The sequence below is a fragment of the Struthio camelus genome, chromosome 38 (genome assembly GCF_040807025.1).
Source record: "Struthio camelus isolate bStrCam1 chromosome 38, bStrCam1.hap1, whole genome shotgun sequence".
Classification (NCBI taxonomy): Eukaryota; Metazoa; Chordata; class Aves; order Struthioniformes; family Struthionidae; genus Struthio; species Struthio camelus.
The window spans coordinates 215,417-229,990 of NC_090979.1; the positions used below are offsets into that span (position 1 = coordinate 215,417).

General features: G+C 71.0%; 2 protein-coding genes across 8 annotated transcripts in view; both read left to right on the forward strand.

The window, feature by feature from the left end:
* Positions 1 to 293: 293 nt before the first annotated feature.
* On the forward strand, positions 294 to 3,685 carry HAUS7 (HAUS augmin like complex subunit 7). 4 transcript variants are annotated; one of them, XM_068924144.1, is made up of 10 exons: positions 294 to 360; positions 713 to 828; positions 922 to 989; positions 1,070 to 1,131; positions 1,553 to 1,650; positions 1,768 to 1,908; positions 2,012 to 2,102; positions 2,170 to 2,382; positions 3,206 to 3,287; positions 3,516 to 3,685. In XM_068924144.1, exons 1-10 carry the CDS (start codon positions 310 to 312, stop codon positions 3,575 to 3,577), a joined length of 984 nt encoding a protein of 327 aa, XP_068780245.1. In that variant the 5' UTR covers positions 294 to 309; the 3' UTR covers positions 3,578 to 3,685. The 4 variants fall into 4 exon arrangements, with proteins under 4 accessions (XP_068780245.1, XP_068780246.1, XP_068780244.1 ...); XM_068924145.1 differs by lacking the exon at positions 3,206 to 3,287 and having other exon boundaries at positions 2,012 to 2,106; XM_068924143.1 differs by lacking the exon at positions 3,206 to 3,287.
* Positions 3,686 to 9,086: 5,401 nt separating this feature from the next.
* FLNA (filamin A) overlaps positions 9,087 to 14,574 on the forward strand; it is a 28,201-nt gene continuing 22,713 nt past the window's right edge. For all 4 annotated transcript variants that reach the window (XM_068924137.1, XM_068924138.1, XM_068924139.1 and 1 more), the window contains exons 1-5: positions 9,087 to 9,486; positions 13,014 to 13,262; positions 13,604 to 13,701; positions 13,787 to 13,934; positions 14,403 to 14,521. In XM_068924137.1, the coding sequence (XP_068780238.1) occupies positions 9,102 to 9,486; positions 13,014 to 13,262; positions 13,604 to 13,701; positions 13,787 to 13,934; positions 14,403 to 14,521 (999 nt within the window). In that variant the 5' untranslated portion in view covers positions 9,087 to 9,101. The remainder of the gene's footprint in view (positions 9,487 to 13,013; positions 13,263 to 13,603; positions 13,702 to 13,786; positions 13,935 to 14,402; positions 14,522 to 14,574) is intronic.

The following is a 14,574-nucleotide window of genomic DNA, read 5'->3' on the forward strand; positions in this document are numbered from 1 at the left end:
GCCACGCGGGAGGGAGGGGGCGGGGCGGGGGCCGCGTCAGCGACCAATGGCGAGGGGGGCGCGGCGCGGCGCGCGTGGCGGCGGCAGGGCGGGAAGGCCGCCGATTGGCAGCGGGGAGCCGGCGCTCTGGCCAATGGCAGCCTGGGGGCGGGGTCGAGGGGGTCAGGTGGGAGGGGGAGAGGGTGGGGAGCGCGCAGGCGCCGGGCAGTGCGCAATGTGGGCGGGGCCTCCCCGCGCCGCCGGCCAATGAGCGCGCGCGGCGGCTGTGGCGGCGGCCAATCAGAGAGGTGGGGCCGCGCGAGGCGGGAAATGGCGGTGGTGATGGCGGCGGCGGCGGCGGCGCTGCTGGAGCGGCTCAAGGTGGCGGCGGGGTGGTAACGGCCCCGGGGCACCGAGAGAGCTGCCGTGGGGGGGGGCACCAGCGTCGTAAAGGGGGGGCGCGAGGCTGGGGCCGTAAAGGGAGGGGGCGCGAGACCCTTGTCGTGACGGGGGGCGACGCCGTTGTCGCAAAGGGGGGGGGGCGCGAGCGCGCTGCCGTAAAGCGGGGAGCGACCGTTATACCCCCGGGGGGGCGAGGAGGGTCGTGACCGGCCCTGGGGGAGGGGGGGAGGAGGGTCGTGACCGGCCCCGGGGGGGGAGGAGGAGGGTCGTGACCGGCCCCGGGGGGGGAGGAGGAGGAGGAGGAGGGTCGTGACCGCCCGCCGACCCCCAGGCGCTGTCGTGCCCCCCCGCGGCGGAGGCGGCCCCGACCGAGCCCCCCGAGGCCCTGCGGCTGCTCTGCACCCCTTCACCCCGACGCCTGGCCCTGCTCGAGTGGATCTGCTGCCGGTACCACGCCGGGAGGGGGGCGGGGGGGACACGGGGGGGGGGAGCCCCGGGCCTCTCACGTCCCCCCGTGTGAGAAACCCCCCCTCCTCGCAGGGTGCACCCCCCCCTCGCCGCCTGCCTGGCCGCCCTCCAGGATGCCCCCGAGGATGCCCGGCTTCGAGGTGGGTCGGTGTTTTTCCCCCCCGCGCCCCTTCCCCAGCGTCCCCCACCCTGCCCTGAACCAGCACCCGTTTTCCTCCAGAACTGGTCAAACTGGGAGCGGAGCTGATGCTGTGCCGGGCTGATGACCTGCCGCTGGCGGAGGTGGGGGCCGGGAGGGGGGCAGAGGAGATGGGGGGGGTCCTGGGGGCTGGGGAGATTTGGGGAGCTGGGGGAGGCCTGGGGGGTCTCAGGGGAGATATGGGGACCAGGGAGGGTCTGGGGGGTGTCCAGGGAGGTTGAGGGGGGCTGAGGGGAATTTGGGAGGAGGGGGCTGAGGTTATTTAGGGGTGTCTCAGGGCTTTTCTGGGGGCAGAGAATTTGGAAGGGTCTCAGGAGAGATATAAGGGGCTGGGGGGGTCTAGGGACTGGGAAGGGCTCGAGGGGTTCTGGGATTGTTTAGGGGTGTCCAGGTGGGTTGAGGGACTTTCTGGGGGCCCAGGGAGCCGCTGGGGGGGTCCAGAGGGGGTTTGGGGGGATCGGGGGGGTCGCTGGCATCACCCCCTCCCCTGATTCCCCCCCCCAGGGCACAGCGCCCCCCCAGCAGCAGCTCGAGTTCATCACAGACCTGCTGGACGCAGCCCCCCCGCCGGGGGATGAGAGCCAGGACCCCCCCGCCAGCAGGTAGGGACCCAGGCGTCCGGGGGTCTCCGCCTCCTGCCCGGCAGCTCCCCCCTCCCCGCAGGGACCCAGGCATCCGGGCCACCTTCTCCAGGGACCCAGGTGTCTGGGTGCCCCCAGCCCCGAGGCGCTGCGCCGGGCGGTGCTGAGCAACGAGCGGTTCCTGCGCGAGGTCCTGGGGAGCCCCGAGGGGGGGGCGGCCCTGGCGCCCCCGCCCCCCCCAGCCCTGCCCACCTTCGGCCCCGGCAGCCCCCGCCCCAGGTAGGACCCCGCTGCTGGGCCCCGGCGTCCGGCAGCCGCCCCTCCCCCTCTGCCGGGGACGGAGGGACCCAGGCGTCCGGGCCCTGACCCCACACTCCCGCAGGGGACCCAGGCGTCCAGGCGAGCGGGCACCAGGGGAGCTGGGGGCGGCCCTGGAGGAGACGCGGCGGCGCCTGGAGCTGCTCAAGGCCCAGGTGAGCGTGGGGACGCCTGGGCCCCTGCCCGGACGCCTGGGCCCCTGCTGACGGCTGTCTCCTGCAGCGCCCCGAGCTGGGGGGGCCGCCCGGCGAGGCCCCCCCGGCCCTGCTGACCCTGGGGGTGGCGGCCCGCGACCTCGGCGCCCTGGCGACGGCTTTCGGGGCCACAGAGCTGCGGGACCCTGGGGGCCCCCCGGGCCGTGGGGCGCCCCCCACCTGCCGGCCCTGTGGCCCCCTGGCCCCCCGTGTCCACCAGGGCCTGCGCAGCCTCGTGCAGGTGGGGGGGGCACCCCGTGGCTTGTGGGGGGGACACCCGTGTGGGAGGAGTTGGGGGTTCCACGGGGGTCCCTGTGCCCCGTAGAAGGGTTTGGGGGGGCAGCTGGGTCACATAGGAGGGTCGGGGGGGACCTGTGGGTCCCGTGGGGGGTGCTGTCGTCCCTTAGGGGAACCTTGGGGGTCTGTGGGCCCCATAGGAGGGTTAGGGGGGATCCTGGGGGCCCCACAGGGTGGTTTTGGGGTTCCTGTGCCCCATAGAGAGGCTTGGGGGGGGGTGACTGGGTTCCACAGGAGGGTCCTGGGGAGCCCACGGGTCCCATAGGAGAGTTGGAGCGGTCCTGAGGGTCCCACAGGGAGATTTGGGGGTCCCTCTGCCCCATAGAGGGGTTGGGGGGGGACTGGGTTCCACAGGAGGGTCCTGGGGAGCCCATGGGCCCCACAGGAGGGTTGGGGGGTCTTGGGGGCCCCACAGGGAGGTTTAGGGGTCCCTGTGCCCCATAGGGAGGATTGGGGGGGTCCTGAGCCCCATAAGGGGGTCTTGGGAGTGTTCCTGGGCCCTGTGGAGGGAGCTGGGGGGCCACTAGGGCTCATGGGAGGGGTTGGGGGGGTCTCTGAGCCCCATAGTGGGTTGGTGGGGCCCCTAGGCCCCACGGCAGGGTCTGGGGGGGTCCTTGGGCCCCTTGGGGGGTGCTGGGGGGTCCGCAGGGAGGCTTGGGGGGGTGCCTGGGCCCCACGGGGGAGTCTGGGGTCCCTGGGCCCAAGGAGGGTTTTGGGGGGCCCTGGGGGGCACTGCCACCCCCCCACAGCCCCCCCTTCCTCCCCAGAGCCTGGGGGCCGCGGCCCAGCTGGGCGACACGGCTGTGGGGGTGACGCGGCTGGCGGGGGGCGCTCAGCGCCAGGCCCTGGGTGAGCAAGGGGCCCCGGCGTCCGGGAGGGGTCTGTGTGGGTGCTGGGGGGGGGGCTTCGGGTGTCCCGAGCGGTTTGAGGGGTCCTGGGGAGGGATTGGGGCTCCCTGGGTTTTTTTGGGGTGCTGCTGGGGGTTTCGGGGGGGTCCTGGAGGCTGGGGGGTCTCCGGCCCCCGCGGGGAGGTCGCCAGTTTTGGGCCCCCCCTACGACCCCCATGTCCCCCCGCAGCCGCCCGCGTGGCCGTCCTGCAGCGCCGCTACCGCGATGTGGGGGAGGTCCCGCAGGACTGACCCCCCCGGACGCCAGGGTCCCTTCTGCTGGGGGAGGGGGCGCTGCCCTCGGGCCCCCCTCTCCCCCTTGTTGCTGCTGGAGGAGGAATAAAGCAGTGGTGAAAGCTACTAATTAGCGTTAATTGGGGGGGGGGCTGCAGCAGGGACCCAGGCATCCGGGGAGCCTTGTCGGGGGGGGGCAGGGGTACAACTGGGCACCTGGGCCCCCCCCACCACCTTTGGGGGGCACCCAGGGGTCCCCACTTGGGCGGTGAGGGGAGCCCTGGACGCCTGGGTCCCCAGCGCGTGTCGGGGGGGGGAGGGAGCCCCGGACGCCTGGGTCCCCGGGGGGCCGCCCGGACGCCTGGGTTCTATTTCTGGCGGGGGGGGAGGGGGGGCCGGCGCCGTTTCGGGCCCTATATGGAAGGAGCTCCAGGGTCGGGGCCGTGTTTACACTGATCCCGCCGTGACTCAGCTCCGGAGCTGAATTCCTGCCGGGGGGGGCCGGCCCGGCCCTGACCCCGCGGACCCAGGCGTCCGGGCGCGCCCCCCCCCCGGCTGCCGTGTCTCCGGGTGCCCCCCGAGGGACGCCCCCGGCCCCCCGTCGCTCGTCCGGGGGACCCAGGCGTCCGGGCGTGCTCCCGCCCTGCCCGCGGTCCCAGGCGTCCGGGCGGTTTCCGGGGCTCCCCACCCTGTTGGGGTTTATCACTTCCCCCTCGGCGGCGGGGTGGGGACGCGGCGCCTTCGACGCCCCGGCCCGGGGACCCAGGCGTCCGGGTCGGCGTCCCCTGCCCGCCCCGAGCGGGGCGCGGGCCCAGGCGTCCGGGCTCCGCTTCGCCCCCGCCGGAGACCCCCCTGCACCCCGACTGCTTTCTCTGGGGACCCAGGCGTCTGGGTGCCCCCCCCCCAACTCTGCCCGTGGCGGTGAGGAGGGACCCAGGCGTCCGGACTCCCCACCCCCACCCGGGCAGGGGACCCAGGCGTCCGGGCTGGTATTTCTCAATGACGTTCCAGCGCCCCCCCCACCCCGGATTCCTTCGGGGCTGAGATCATCGGGGCTGGGGCCGGCCCGGTCCCCAACCCCCCTGGGGCCCTAATGCCCCCCCCGGACGCCTGGGTCCCTCCTAAACCACCCCCAAATCCCATTTCCCCCCGGATCGCACCCGGGGGTGGGGGTACTCGTGAGCGAGGCTGCTACACGCGTGTGTGCGTGAAGAACAAGCAGGTGCAGCCTTGAGCACGCGTGTTCACATGTGTTGGTTGCACAGGGCCTGATGCAGGCAGGTAACAGGTTTGGGTTTGCACGCCCGGGAGTGACACGGATCCCGGGGTGGGGGTGTAACATGCGTGTTTGCACACCCGGGAGCGACACGGATCCCGGGGCCGGGGTGTAGCGTGTGCATGGCCACGCGTGTGAGCGGCCCGTGGCCATGGCGGGGGCAGCCGCGTGGTGCCGTGTGCGTGAGGAGCACACGCGTGTGCGAGGGCGCTGGAGTGAGCACGCACACGCGTGCATGTTGACACCGGTGCAAGGATGCACACGCGCGTGCGAGGGCTCGCGGCGCCGCAAACGAACCGCCACGGAGACCTGGTAACGAGCCCCCCCGCTAACGAGCCCCCGGCGCTATCGGGGCCCTCGGCCGGAGGAGCCGTTTCCGCCGCTGCCTCGTTTCCTGAGGGCCGGGGGGGCCCTGCCCCACAGCGCCCCATAGCCGCCTGCCTGCCCTCTGGCCGCCCTGCTGCCCCACAGCGCCTCGCGGGGCCTGTTCTGCCCCTTAGGTTGCTCCCCTGCCCCATAGCCCCCCTCCCACTCCATAGCTGTTCCCCTGGGGTCCCCCCATGCCCCATAGCACCCCACAGGCCTTCAGCTGCCCCATAGGGCCCGCTCAGCCCCCCTCCTGCCCCATAGCATCCCCCGTCACCCTCTCCTGCCCCATAGCCCCCTGTGGGATCCCCTCCTGCCCTGTCCTGCCCCAGGGGAGCCCTGCTGCCCTATAGAGCCCCATAGCATCGCCCCCATCACGCTGCAGCCCCCCTAGCCCCCTTCTGCCCCATAGTGCCCCATAGCCCTCTTCCGCTCCATATCACCCCATAGCTGTGTCCTGCCCCACAGCCCTGCCATATACCCTACCTGCCCCATAGCATCCCCCATGGCCCCTTGCTGCCCTACAGCCCCTCCATAACCCCCACCTGCCCCACAGCTCTTCTCTTGCCCCATAGCAGCCCCATAGCCCCCTCCTGCCCCATATAATCCCCATAGTGCCTTCCTGCCCCATAGCATCCCCCATAGCTGCCCTTCTGCCCCAAAGCTGCCCCATAGCCCCCTTCTGTCCTGCATCCCCCCCAGCAACCTCCAGCCCCATAGCAGCCCCATAGCCCTCTCTTGCCCCATAGTACCCCCATAGTGCCCTGCTGCCCCATAGCATCCCCATAGCCCCCTACCTGCCCGATAGTAACCCCAAATCCCCTTCCTGCCCCATATAATCCCCTATAGGCCCCTCCTGCCCCATAGCCTCCCCACTGTCCCCCTCCTGCCCCACCGCCCCTCCTGCCCCACAGCATCCTCACAGTCCCTCTTGCCCCCCCCCCCCGCTGTCCCCACGGCCCCTCCTGCCCCACGGCCCTCCCGCCCCACAGCCCCCCCCCCGCCGCCCCCGGCCCCTCTCCCCCCGCCGCCCCCCCGCGGCCGGGGCGGGGCTCCGCGCGCCCGTTACCAATTAAGGCGCCGCGCGCGCCGCGCGCCCCCCCGGCAACCGCCACCCGCGCGCGGCGGCCGCGCTCCGCCACAGCCGCCGCCGCCGCTCCCCCGGCTCCGGCTCCCCCCGCCCTCCCGCTCCGGCTCCGGCACCGGCTCCGGCTCCGGCTCCGGCTCCGGCGGCTTCACCTCCGCGGGCGGCAGCGGCGCCCGGTCCGGTGAGCGCGGGGCTGCGGGCTGGGGGGGCTGCGGCGGCGCTGGGGACCCCCGTCTTTGGGGTGCCCGGGGGGGGGACCCCGTTGGGGGGGTGTCGTGAGGGGATCTTCCCCGGGGGGGGTCTGGGGACCCCTTTTGGGGAGGGTGTCATTGGGGGGGACCCTTATTGGGGGGTGTTGTGAGGAGATTTTCTCCTCGGGGGGGTCTGGGGACCCCTTTTGGGGGGGTGTCATTGGGGGGGACCCATTTCGGGGGGTGTTGTGAGGGGATTTTCTCCTCGGGAGGGTCTGGGGACCCCCTTTGTGGGGGTGTCATTGGGGGGGACCCTTATTGGGGGTGTCCTGAGGGGATTTTCTCCTCGGGGGGGGTCTGGGGACCCTCCTGGGGGGGTGCTGTGAGGGGATTTTCCCCGGGGGGGGTCTGGGGACCCTCCTGGGGCCCCCGTCTTTGGGGGTGCAGTGGGGAGGACCCACACTTGAGGGGCTGGGGACCCCCCCGGGGGTCTGGGACCCCCCAGGAGCGCTCGTTTTGGGGGTGCCGTGGGGGGGGGGGATACCCTGGTCTGGGCAGCGGCTGCGTCTAGAGCCCTGCTGGGGCGTGAGGGGGCACGATGGGGTGCGGCGAGGGGGCTGCGGGGCAGTTTGGGGAGCCCCCCGCCGCAGGGGTGACGGGGCCGAGGGGGACGGTTTTCAGTGTGACGGAGCAGTTAGGGTGTGACGGGGGATGGCTGTCAGCGTGCTGGGGGTGTGACAGGGGTGGCTCCTGGTGTGATGGAGCGTGTTAGGGTGTGACGGGGAGGACTGTCAGTGTGGTGGGGGTGTGACGGGGTGGCTCCTGGTGTGATGGAGCGTGTTAGAGTGTGACGGGATGGCTGTCAGTGTGGTGGGGGTGTGACAGGGGTGGCTCCTGGTGTGATGGAGCGTGTTAGGGTGTGACGGGGAGGACTGTCAGTGTGGTGGGGGTGTGACAGGGGTGGCACCTGGTGTGATGGAGCATGTTAGGGTGTGACGGGGAGGACTGTCAGTGTGGTGGGGGTGTGACAGGGGTGGCTCCTGGTGTGATGGAGCGTGTTAGGGTGTGACGGGGATGGCTGTCAGTGTGGTGGGGGTGTGACAGGGGTGGCTCCTGGTGTGATGGAGCGTGTTAGGGTGTGACGGGGGATGGCTGTCAGTGTGGTGGGGGTGTGACAGGGGTGGCTCCTGGTGTGATGGAGCGTGTTAGGGTGTGACGGGGGATGGCTGTCAGCGTGGTGGGGGTGTGACAGGGGTGGCTCCTGGTGTGATGGAGCATGTTAGAGTGTGACGGGGATGGCTGTCAGTGTGGTGGGGGTGTGACAGGGGTGGCTCCTGGTGTGATGGAGCGTGTTAGGGTGTGACGGGGGATGGCTGTCAGTGTGGTGGGGGTGTGACAGGGGTGGCTCCTGGTGTGATGGAGCGTGTTAGGGTGTGACGGGATGGCTGTCAGTGTGGTGGGGGTGTGACAGGGGCGGCTCCCGGTGTGAAGGAGCGTGTTAGGGTGTGAGGAGGAAGGTTGTCAGTGTGGTGGGGGTGTGACAGGGGTGGCTCCTGGTGTGACGGAGCGTGTTAGGGTGTGACGGGATGGCTGTCAGTGTGGTGGGGGTGTGACAGGGGTGGCTCCTGGTGTGATGGAGTGTGTTAGGGTGTGACGGGATGGCTGTCAGTGTGGTGGGGGTGTGACAGGGGTGGCTCCTGGTGTGATGGAGCGTGTTAGGGTGTGACGGGGGATGGCTGTCAGTGTGGTGGGGGTGTGACAGGGACGGCTCCTGGTGTGACGGAGCGTGTTAGGGTGTGACGGGGATGGCTGTCAGTGTGGTGGGGGTGTGACAGGGACGGCTCCTGGTGTGACGCAGCATGTTAGGGTGTGATGATGCAGTTTTTGGCTTGACGGGGTGTGACGGGGGCGGCTCCCGGTGTGACAGGGCAATTCCTGGCATGACGGGGTGTGACGGGGATAGCTCCTGGTGTGATGCAGCATGTGAGGGTGTGATGGGGGCGGTTCCTGGTGTGACGGGGTGTGATGGGGCGGTTCCTGGCTTGATGGGGTGTGACGGGACAGCTCCTGGTGTGACGGGGCGTGTTAGGGTGTGACGGGGCAGCGTCAAGGTGTGACGGAGGAGCGCTAAGGAGGCTCTGAGGACGCGTGTGGGGCTGGGAGGGTCCGAGGCGTTCGGGGCGCCCCCATGCCGGGGGGCGTGACCCCCCACCCCCCACGGGGCACCGTCCCGCCGGGGTGACTCAGCGCGAGGACCCAGGCGTCCGGGCTGTGGGGGAAGGGATCCCACCCCCCCTCGCGGTTTTGGGCCTGACTCAGCATCCGTCTGGCGCTTCCCCGGACACCCGAGGCCTCGGCACCGCCGGGGCTGGGGGGTGTGCAGGGGGGTCCCCAAATGGGGGGGCATCGGGGAGGGTCCCAACCGGGGAGCGCGGGGGGGCCCAGACTGGGGGGGGGGCGTCGAGGCGGGTGGGGGCTGGCGGGGTGCCCCCGGGGCCCCTCGCTCACTCCCTCCCCGTTCCCCCCAGGTCGGCGGCCCCTTTAAGCCGCCGCCCCCCCCTCGGCGCGCAGGCGCGGCAGCCGCGGGGGGCGTCGCCCCCCCGCCCCCGCCCCCTTAAAGCCATGAGCGCGGCGGGGCGCGCGCGCGCGGAGGAGGCGGTGTCACGCGCGGACGGGTCGCGCGCGGAGCCAAACCGCGCGGCGGCGGACGGCGAGATGCCGGCCACCGAGAAGGACCTGGCGGAGGACGCGCCCTGGAAGCGGATCCAGCAGAACACCTTCACCCGCTGGTGCAACGAGCACCTCAAGTGCGTGCACAAGCGCGTGGGCAACCTGCAGACCGACCTGGGCGACGGGCTGCGCCTCATCGCCCTGCTGGAGGTGCTCAGCCAGAAGAAGATGGGCCGCAAGTACAACGCGCGGCCCACCTTCCGCCAGATGCAGCTGGAGAACGTCTCCGTGGCCCTCGAGTTCCTCGAGCGGGAGAACATCAAGCTGGTCTCCATCGGTGAGGCCGCGGGGGACCCCCGGGACCCCCCAGCGGGACGCGGTTGGGACCGGTGCACCCCAATGCCTGCACTGATAAGGGGGGGCCCATAAGACCTGCCCCAGTGAGATCTCCTTTCGGGAGAACCCCCCAGTGGGGGCCTATGTGAGACCCCCCTTCCCCTTTCGGGAGCCGCCCCCCTGTGGCAGCCCCCTTCCCCTCATGCCCCCCCTTTTGGGAGCGTTTCTCCCTTCTCTGGGAGCCCCCACTTGAGATCCCCCCCGATAGGGCCCCGTGCGAGACCTGCCTCCTGAGTCCCCCCTCTTGAGGCCCCCTTTAGGATCCCGCCTTTGGCACCCCCCCCTTTGGGAGCCCCCTCCACGGGCCCCCTCTGGGCCCATCCCTGCCCCTGTTTGGGTGCCCCCTGAATGGGCCTCGCTTTGGGCTCCCCCCTTAGAGACCCCCAGGACCCTCTGTTTGACCTCCCCAGTAGCCCCCCTTCTGGCTCCCCCCTTAACAGGGACCCCCGCCCGCCCCCCTCCCCCGCACCGGGCCCTCTCCCCGGCCCCCCTCGGCCCCATAACAAAGGCGGGGAGGGGGGGCTGGGCCCGCTCCCATCCCAGGAATGTGGGGGGGGGGGTGCCGCTCGGACGCCTGGGTCCCTCAGTCCTGCTGGGGGGGGTGGGGCCCTGGCAGAGGGGTTCCCGGACGCCTCGGTCCTTCGGCCCTTTTCGCGGGGCCGAGGGAGATGTGGGGCTCGGGTGGGGGGTCGGGGGTCCCCGGACGCCTGGGTCCCTCGGCCCTGCGGTTCCCCACATCCTGCGCCCAGAGGAAGGCTGAGATTTGTGGGCGGCTCCGGGGCCCCACCCTGCCCGGGGGGGCAGCGGGGCCCTAGACACCCCCCCGGGGCCCAAACATCCCCCCGGGGCCCACATTCCTCTGGGTGGGGCTGGGGGTTACTCACCCCCCGTGACTCATCCCGGCCTCGATGCCAGGAAACGGCGGGGGGGGGAACTGTCGGGCCCTATGGGTGCGGGGGGGGGGGCGGGCTGTGGGGCTGCAAGGCTGCTTGTGGACTCTAGGGGAGCCCTATAGGGCTGCGGGGGACCTTGTGGGCTGCAGGGGGGCCCTATGGCTGCAGGGGGGCCCTGGAGGGCTGCAGGGGAGCCCTATGGGGCTGCAGGGCTCCCTTATAGGTGCAGGGGGGCCCTGTGGGGTGCAGGGGGCCTTGTCAGGCTGCAGGGTGCAGAGAAGTCGCTATAGGGCTGTGGGGGGGCCTATAGGATGCAGGGGCATCTCTGCAGGGCTGTGGGGGCTGCTCTGCAGGCTCCATAAGGCCATGGGGGTCCCTATAGAGCCATAGGGTGCAGGGGGAAGAGGGGGCCTCTGCAGGACCCTATGGGGTGCAGGAGAGCCCTATAGGGTGCAGGGGGCCCTATAGGAGGGTGCAGGAGAATGTGTATAGGACTGTATGAGGGCTGTGGGATGCCGAGTGTCCCGGGGGGTCTCTATAGGGCCATGGGGTGCAGAGGGGTCTCTGTAGGGCTGTGAGGTGCCCCTATAGGGCCATGGGGTGCAGAGGGGTCCCTATAAGGCTATAAGATGCAGAGAGATCCCTATAGGGCTGTGGGGGGGGGTCTCTATAGGGCTGTGGGGTGCAGAGAGGTCCCTATGGGGCTATGGGATGCAGAGAAGTCTCTATAGGGCTGTGAGGTGCAGAGGGGTCCCTATAGGGCTGTGGGGGGTCTCTATAGGGCTGTGAGATGCAGAGAGGTCCCTATAGGGCTGGGGGGGGGGGTCTCTATAGGGCTGCGAGATGCAGAGAGGTCCCTATAGGGCTGTGGGGGATCTCTATAGGGCTGTGGGATGCAGAGAGGTCCCTATAGGGCTGTGGGGGGTCTCTATAGGGCTGAGATGCAGAGAGGTCCCTATAGGGCTATAAGATGCAGATAGGTCCCTACAGGGCTGCAGGGGGTCCCTATAGGGCCGTGGGGCGCTGGGGTGTCTGTAGGGCTGGGGGGGCGGGGGGTCCCCGGGGGTCCCGAGTGGGGCGGGGGGCGGGGGCGGGGCCGCCGGGCGGGGGCGGGGCCGTGGGGCGGGGGCGGGGCCTCGCTGGCGCCCGAGCCCATATAAGGCCAAAAAATGCTGGAGCGTCGGGCGGGGCCGGGGGGCGGGGCTGGGGCCACCGTGGGGAGGGGCGGCCCGGGGCTGCCTGCTCGACCCCGCCCCCTCCCCGCCCCCCGCCGCTTTTGGAGGGGGGCGGCGGTGTCCACTCCCCCTCCCCCTGCCCAGCACCTCCCACCCCCCCTCCCACGGGGGAGGGGACCCAGGCGTCCGGGCTGCCTCCCCCCAACCCCCTGCCGGGGCCCCAGGCGTTCCCCCCCCCACACACACACACTCCCCGTCCTGTCCCCCTCCCTGCTGCCCTGTGTGTCCCCGTCCCCCTCTGCCGCTGCGCTGTGTCCCCAAGCCCGCCTGGCTGAGGCCACTGTGTGTCTGTGTCCCTGCACCCGTGGTGGTGCCACCGTGTCCCCAGCAATGCCGTGTCCCTGTTCTGCGTCCCCACACCCTGTGCCCGTGGTGGCACCGTGTCCCCAGCGATGCCGTGTCCCTGGTTTGCGTCCCCGCACCCTGCGTCCTGACAGGGCCATGTCCCTGGAGATGCCGTGTCCCTGTTCTGCGTCCCCACACCCTGCGCCCGTGGTGGCACCGTGTCCCCAGCAATGCCATGTCCCTGCACCCACAACATCACCGTGTCCCCGGCGATGCCCTGTCCCCGCACCTGGTCCGCGTCCCCGCACCCTGTGCCCACATCAGCACCGTGTCCCCGGCGATGCCCTGTCCCCGCTCCTGGTCCGCGTCCCCGCCGCACCCTGTGCCCACATCAGCACCATGTCCCCGGCGATGCCCTGTCTCTGCGCCTGATCCGTGCCCTGTGCCCACGCCAGCACTGTGTCCCTGGCGATGCCCTGTCCCCGTGCCTGGTCCGCGCCCTGTGCCCACGCCAGCACTGTGTCCCTGGCGATGCCCTGTCCCCGTGCCTGTTCCGCATCCCTGCACCCTGTGCCCACATCAGCACCGTGTCCCCGGCGATGCCCTGTCCCCGCACCTGGTCCGCGTCCCCGCACCCTGTGCCCACATCAGCACCGTGTCCCCGGCGATGCCCTGTCCCCGCTCCTGGTCCGCGTCCCCGCACCCTGTGCCCACATCAGCACCGTGTCCCCGGCGATGCCCTGTCCCCGCTCCTGGTCCGCGTCCCCGCACCCTGTGTCCACATCAGCACCGTGTCCCCGGCGATGCCCTGTCTCTGCGCCTGATCCGTGCCCTGTGCCCACGCCAGCACTGTGTCCCCGGCGATGCCCTGTCCCCGCACCTGGTCCACGTCCCCGCACCCTGTGCCCACGCCAGCACCATGTCCCTGGCGATGCCCTGTCCCCGTGCCTGTTCCGCATCCCTGCACCCTGTGCCCACATCAGCACCGTGTCCCCGTCCTGCGCGCCCCTGCCACATCCCCAGGGGCTGACAGCTCCCCGTTTCCCCACCTGCAGACAGCAAAGCCATCGTGGACGGGAACCTGAAGCTGATCCTGGGGCTCATCTGGACGCTGATCCTGCACTACTCCATCTCCATGCCCATGTGGGATGAGGAGGACGAGGAGGAGGCCAAGCGGCAGACGCCGAAGCAGCGCCTGCTGGGCTGGATCCAGAACCGCCTGCCCCAGCTGCCCATCACCAACTTCAGCAAGGACTGGCAGAGCGGCCGGGCCCTGGGCGCCCTGGTGGACAGCTGCGCCCCTGGTGAGCAGGGGGGGCTGGGGGTGCTTGGGGACAAGGCGGGTGGCCGTGGGGCAGGATGAGGAGCCACAGGGCGGCCCCGGTGTGCACAGGGGCAGGACGGGTGGTGCTGGGGCGCACGGGGACATTTGAGGGGACCCCAATGCCACGCAGGGACACGGAAGCAGACCTTTTGGGCATAGGGGAACGCAGGGGGGCGTCTCTGGGGACGCAAGGGGTGGCCTGGAGGGCACGTGGGGACAAGGGGGGGGTGACCTTTGGGGCCGCACAAAGATGCGGGGCGGGGGACGCCCCAGGGGAGCAGGCGTGTGCGCACGCGTCCCCTGAGCCTGCCGTGCCCGCAGGGCTGTGCCCCGACTGGGACTCGTGGGACGCCAACAAGCCGGTGGACAACGCCCGCGAGGCCATGCAGCAGGCCGACGAGTGGCTGGGCATCCCCCAGGTGAGCGGGCACCCAGGCGTCCGGGGAGGGACCCCGGTGTCTGGGAGCGTCCTGACCCCCCCCACACACTACCATGTCCCCCCAGGTCATCACCCCAGAGGAGATCGTGGACCCCAACGTGGATGAGCACTCGGTCATGACCTACCTGTCGCAGTTCCCCAAGGCCAAGCTCAAGCCGGGGGCCCCCCTGCGCCCCAAACTCAACCCCAAGAAGGCCCGAGCCTACGGCCCCGGTGAGGGAGCACGGGTTCCCCCCCTGCCCCGTAGCGCTGCGGGGCCCCCCGCGGTTCCTATAGGGGGCCCAGCCCCACTTTTTATACATCTAGAGGATCCTTACAGGGTGGTTTTTGTTCCCGACAGATGTGGGACACCCCCAAGTTTCCTACCGGTCCCCGTTTCTCAGAGCCCTGGGGGTTCCCTCGTCCCTTGTAGGGCTGCAGAGCTGATCCCCGTTCCCCATAGGTGTGGGGCAGCCCATGCTCCTTATAGGGTTTAAGGGGTTGGTTCCTCGTTCCCTGTAGAGCTGAGGGGAGCCCCGGGTTTTGGGGCTGGTCCTTGTCCCCTATAGATCTAGGGGGCTGCTTGTTCCCTTTGGGGCCGCTATAGGTTGCAGTTACCCTGCTAGTTTGTGGGACCATTGGTCAGGGACCCCTGTGGGGCCATCTGTGGGATGGCTGTGGGGCTGACTGTGGGGTCTGCAGGCATCGAGCCCACGGGGAACATGGTGAAGCAGCGAGCCGAGTTCACAGTGGAGACCATCAGCGCAGGACAGGGCGACGTCCTGGTGTACGTGGAGGACCCCGCTGGGCACCGCGAGGAGGTGGGCACGACGCCGGGGAGGTGGGGGTCTGAGGGGCCTGGGGAGAGAGATTT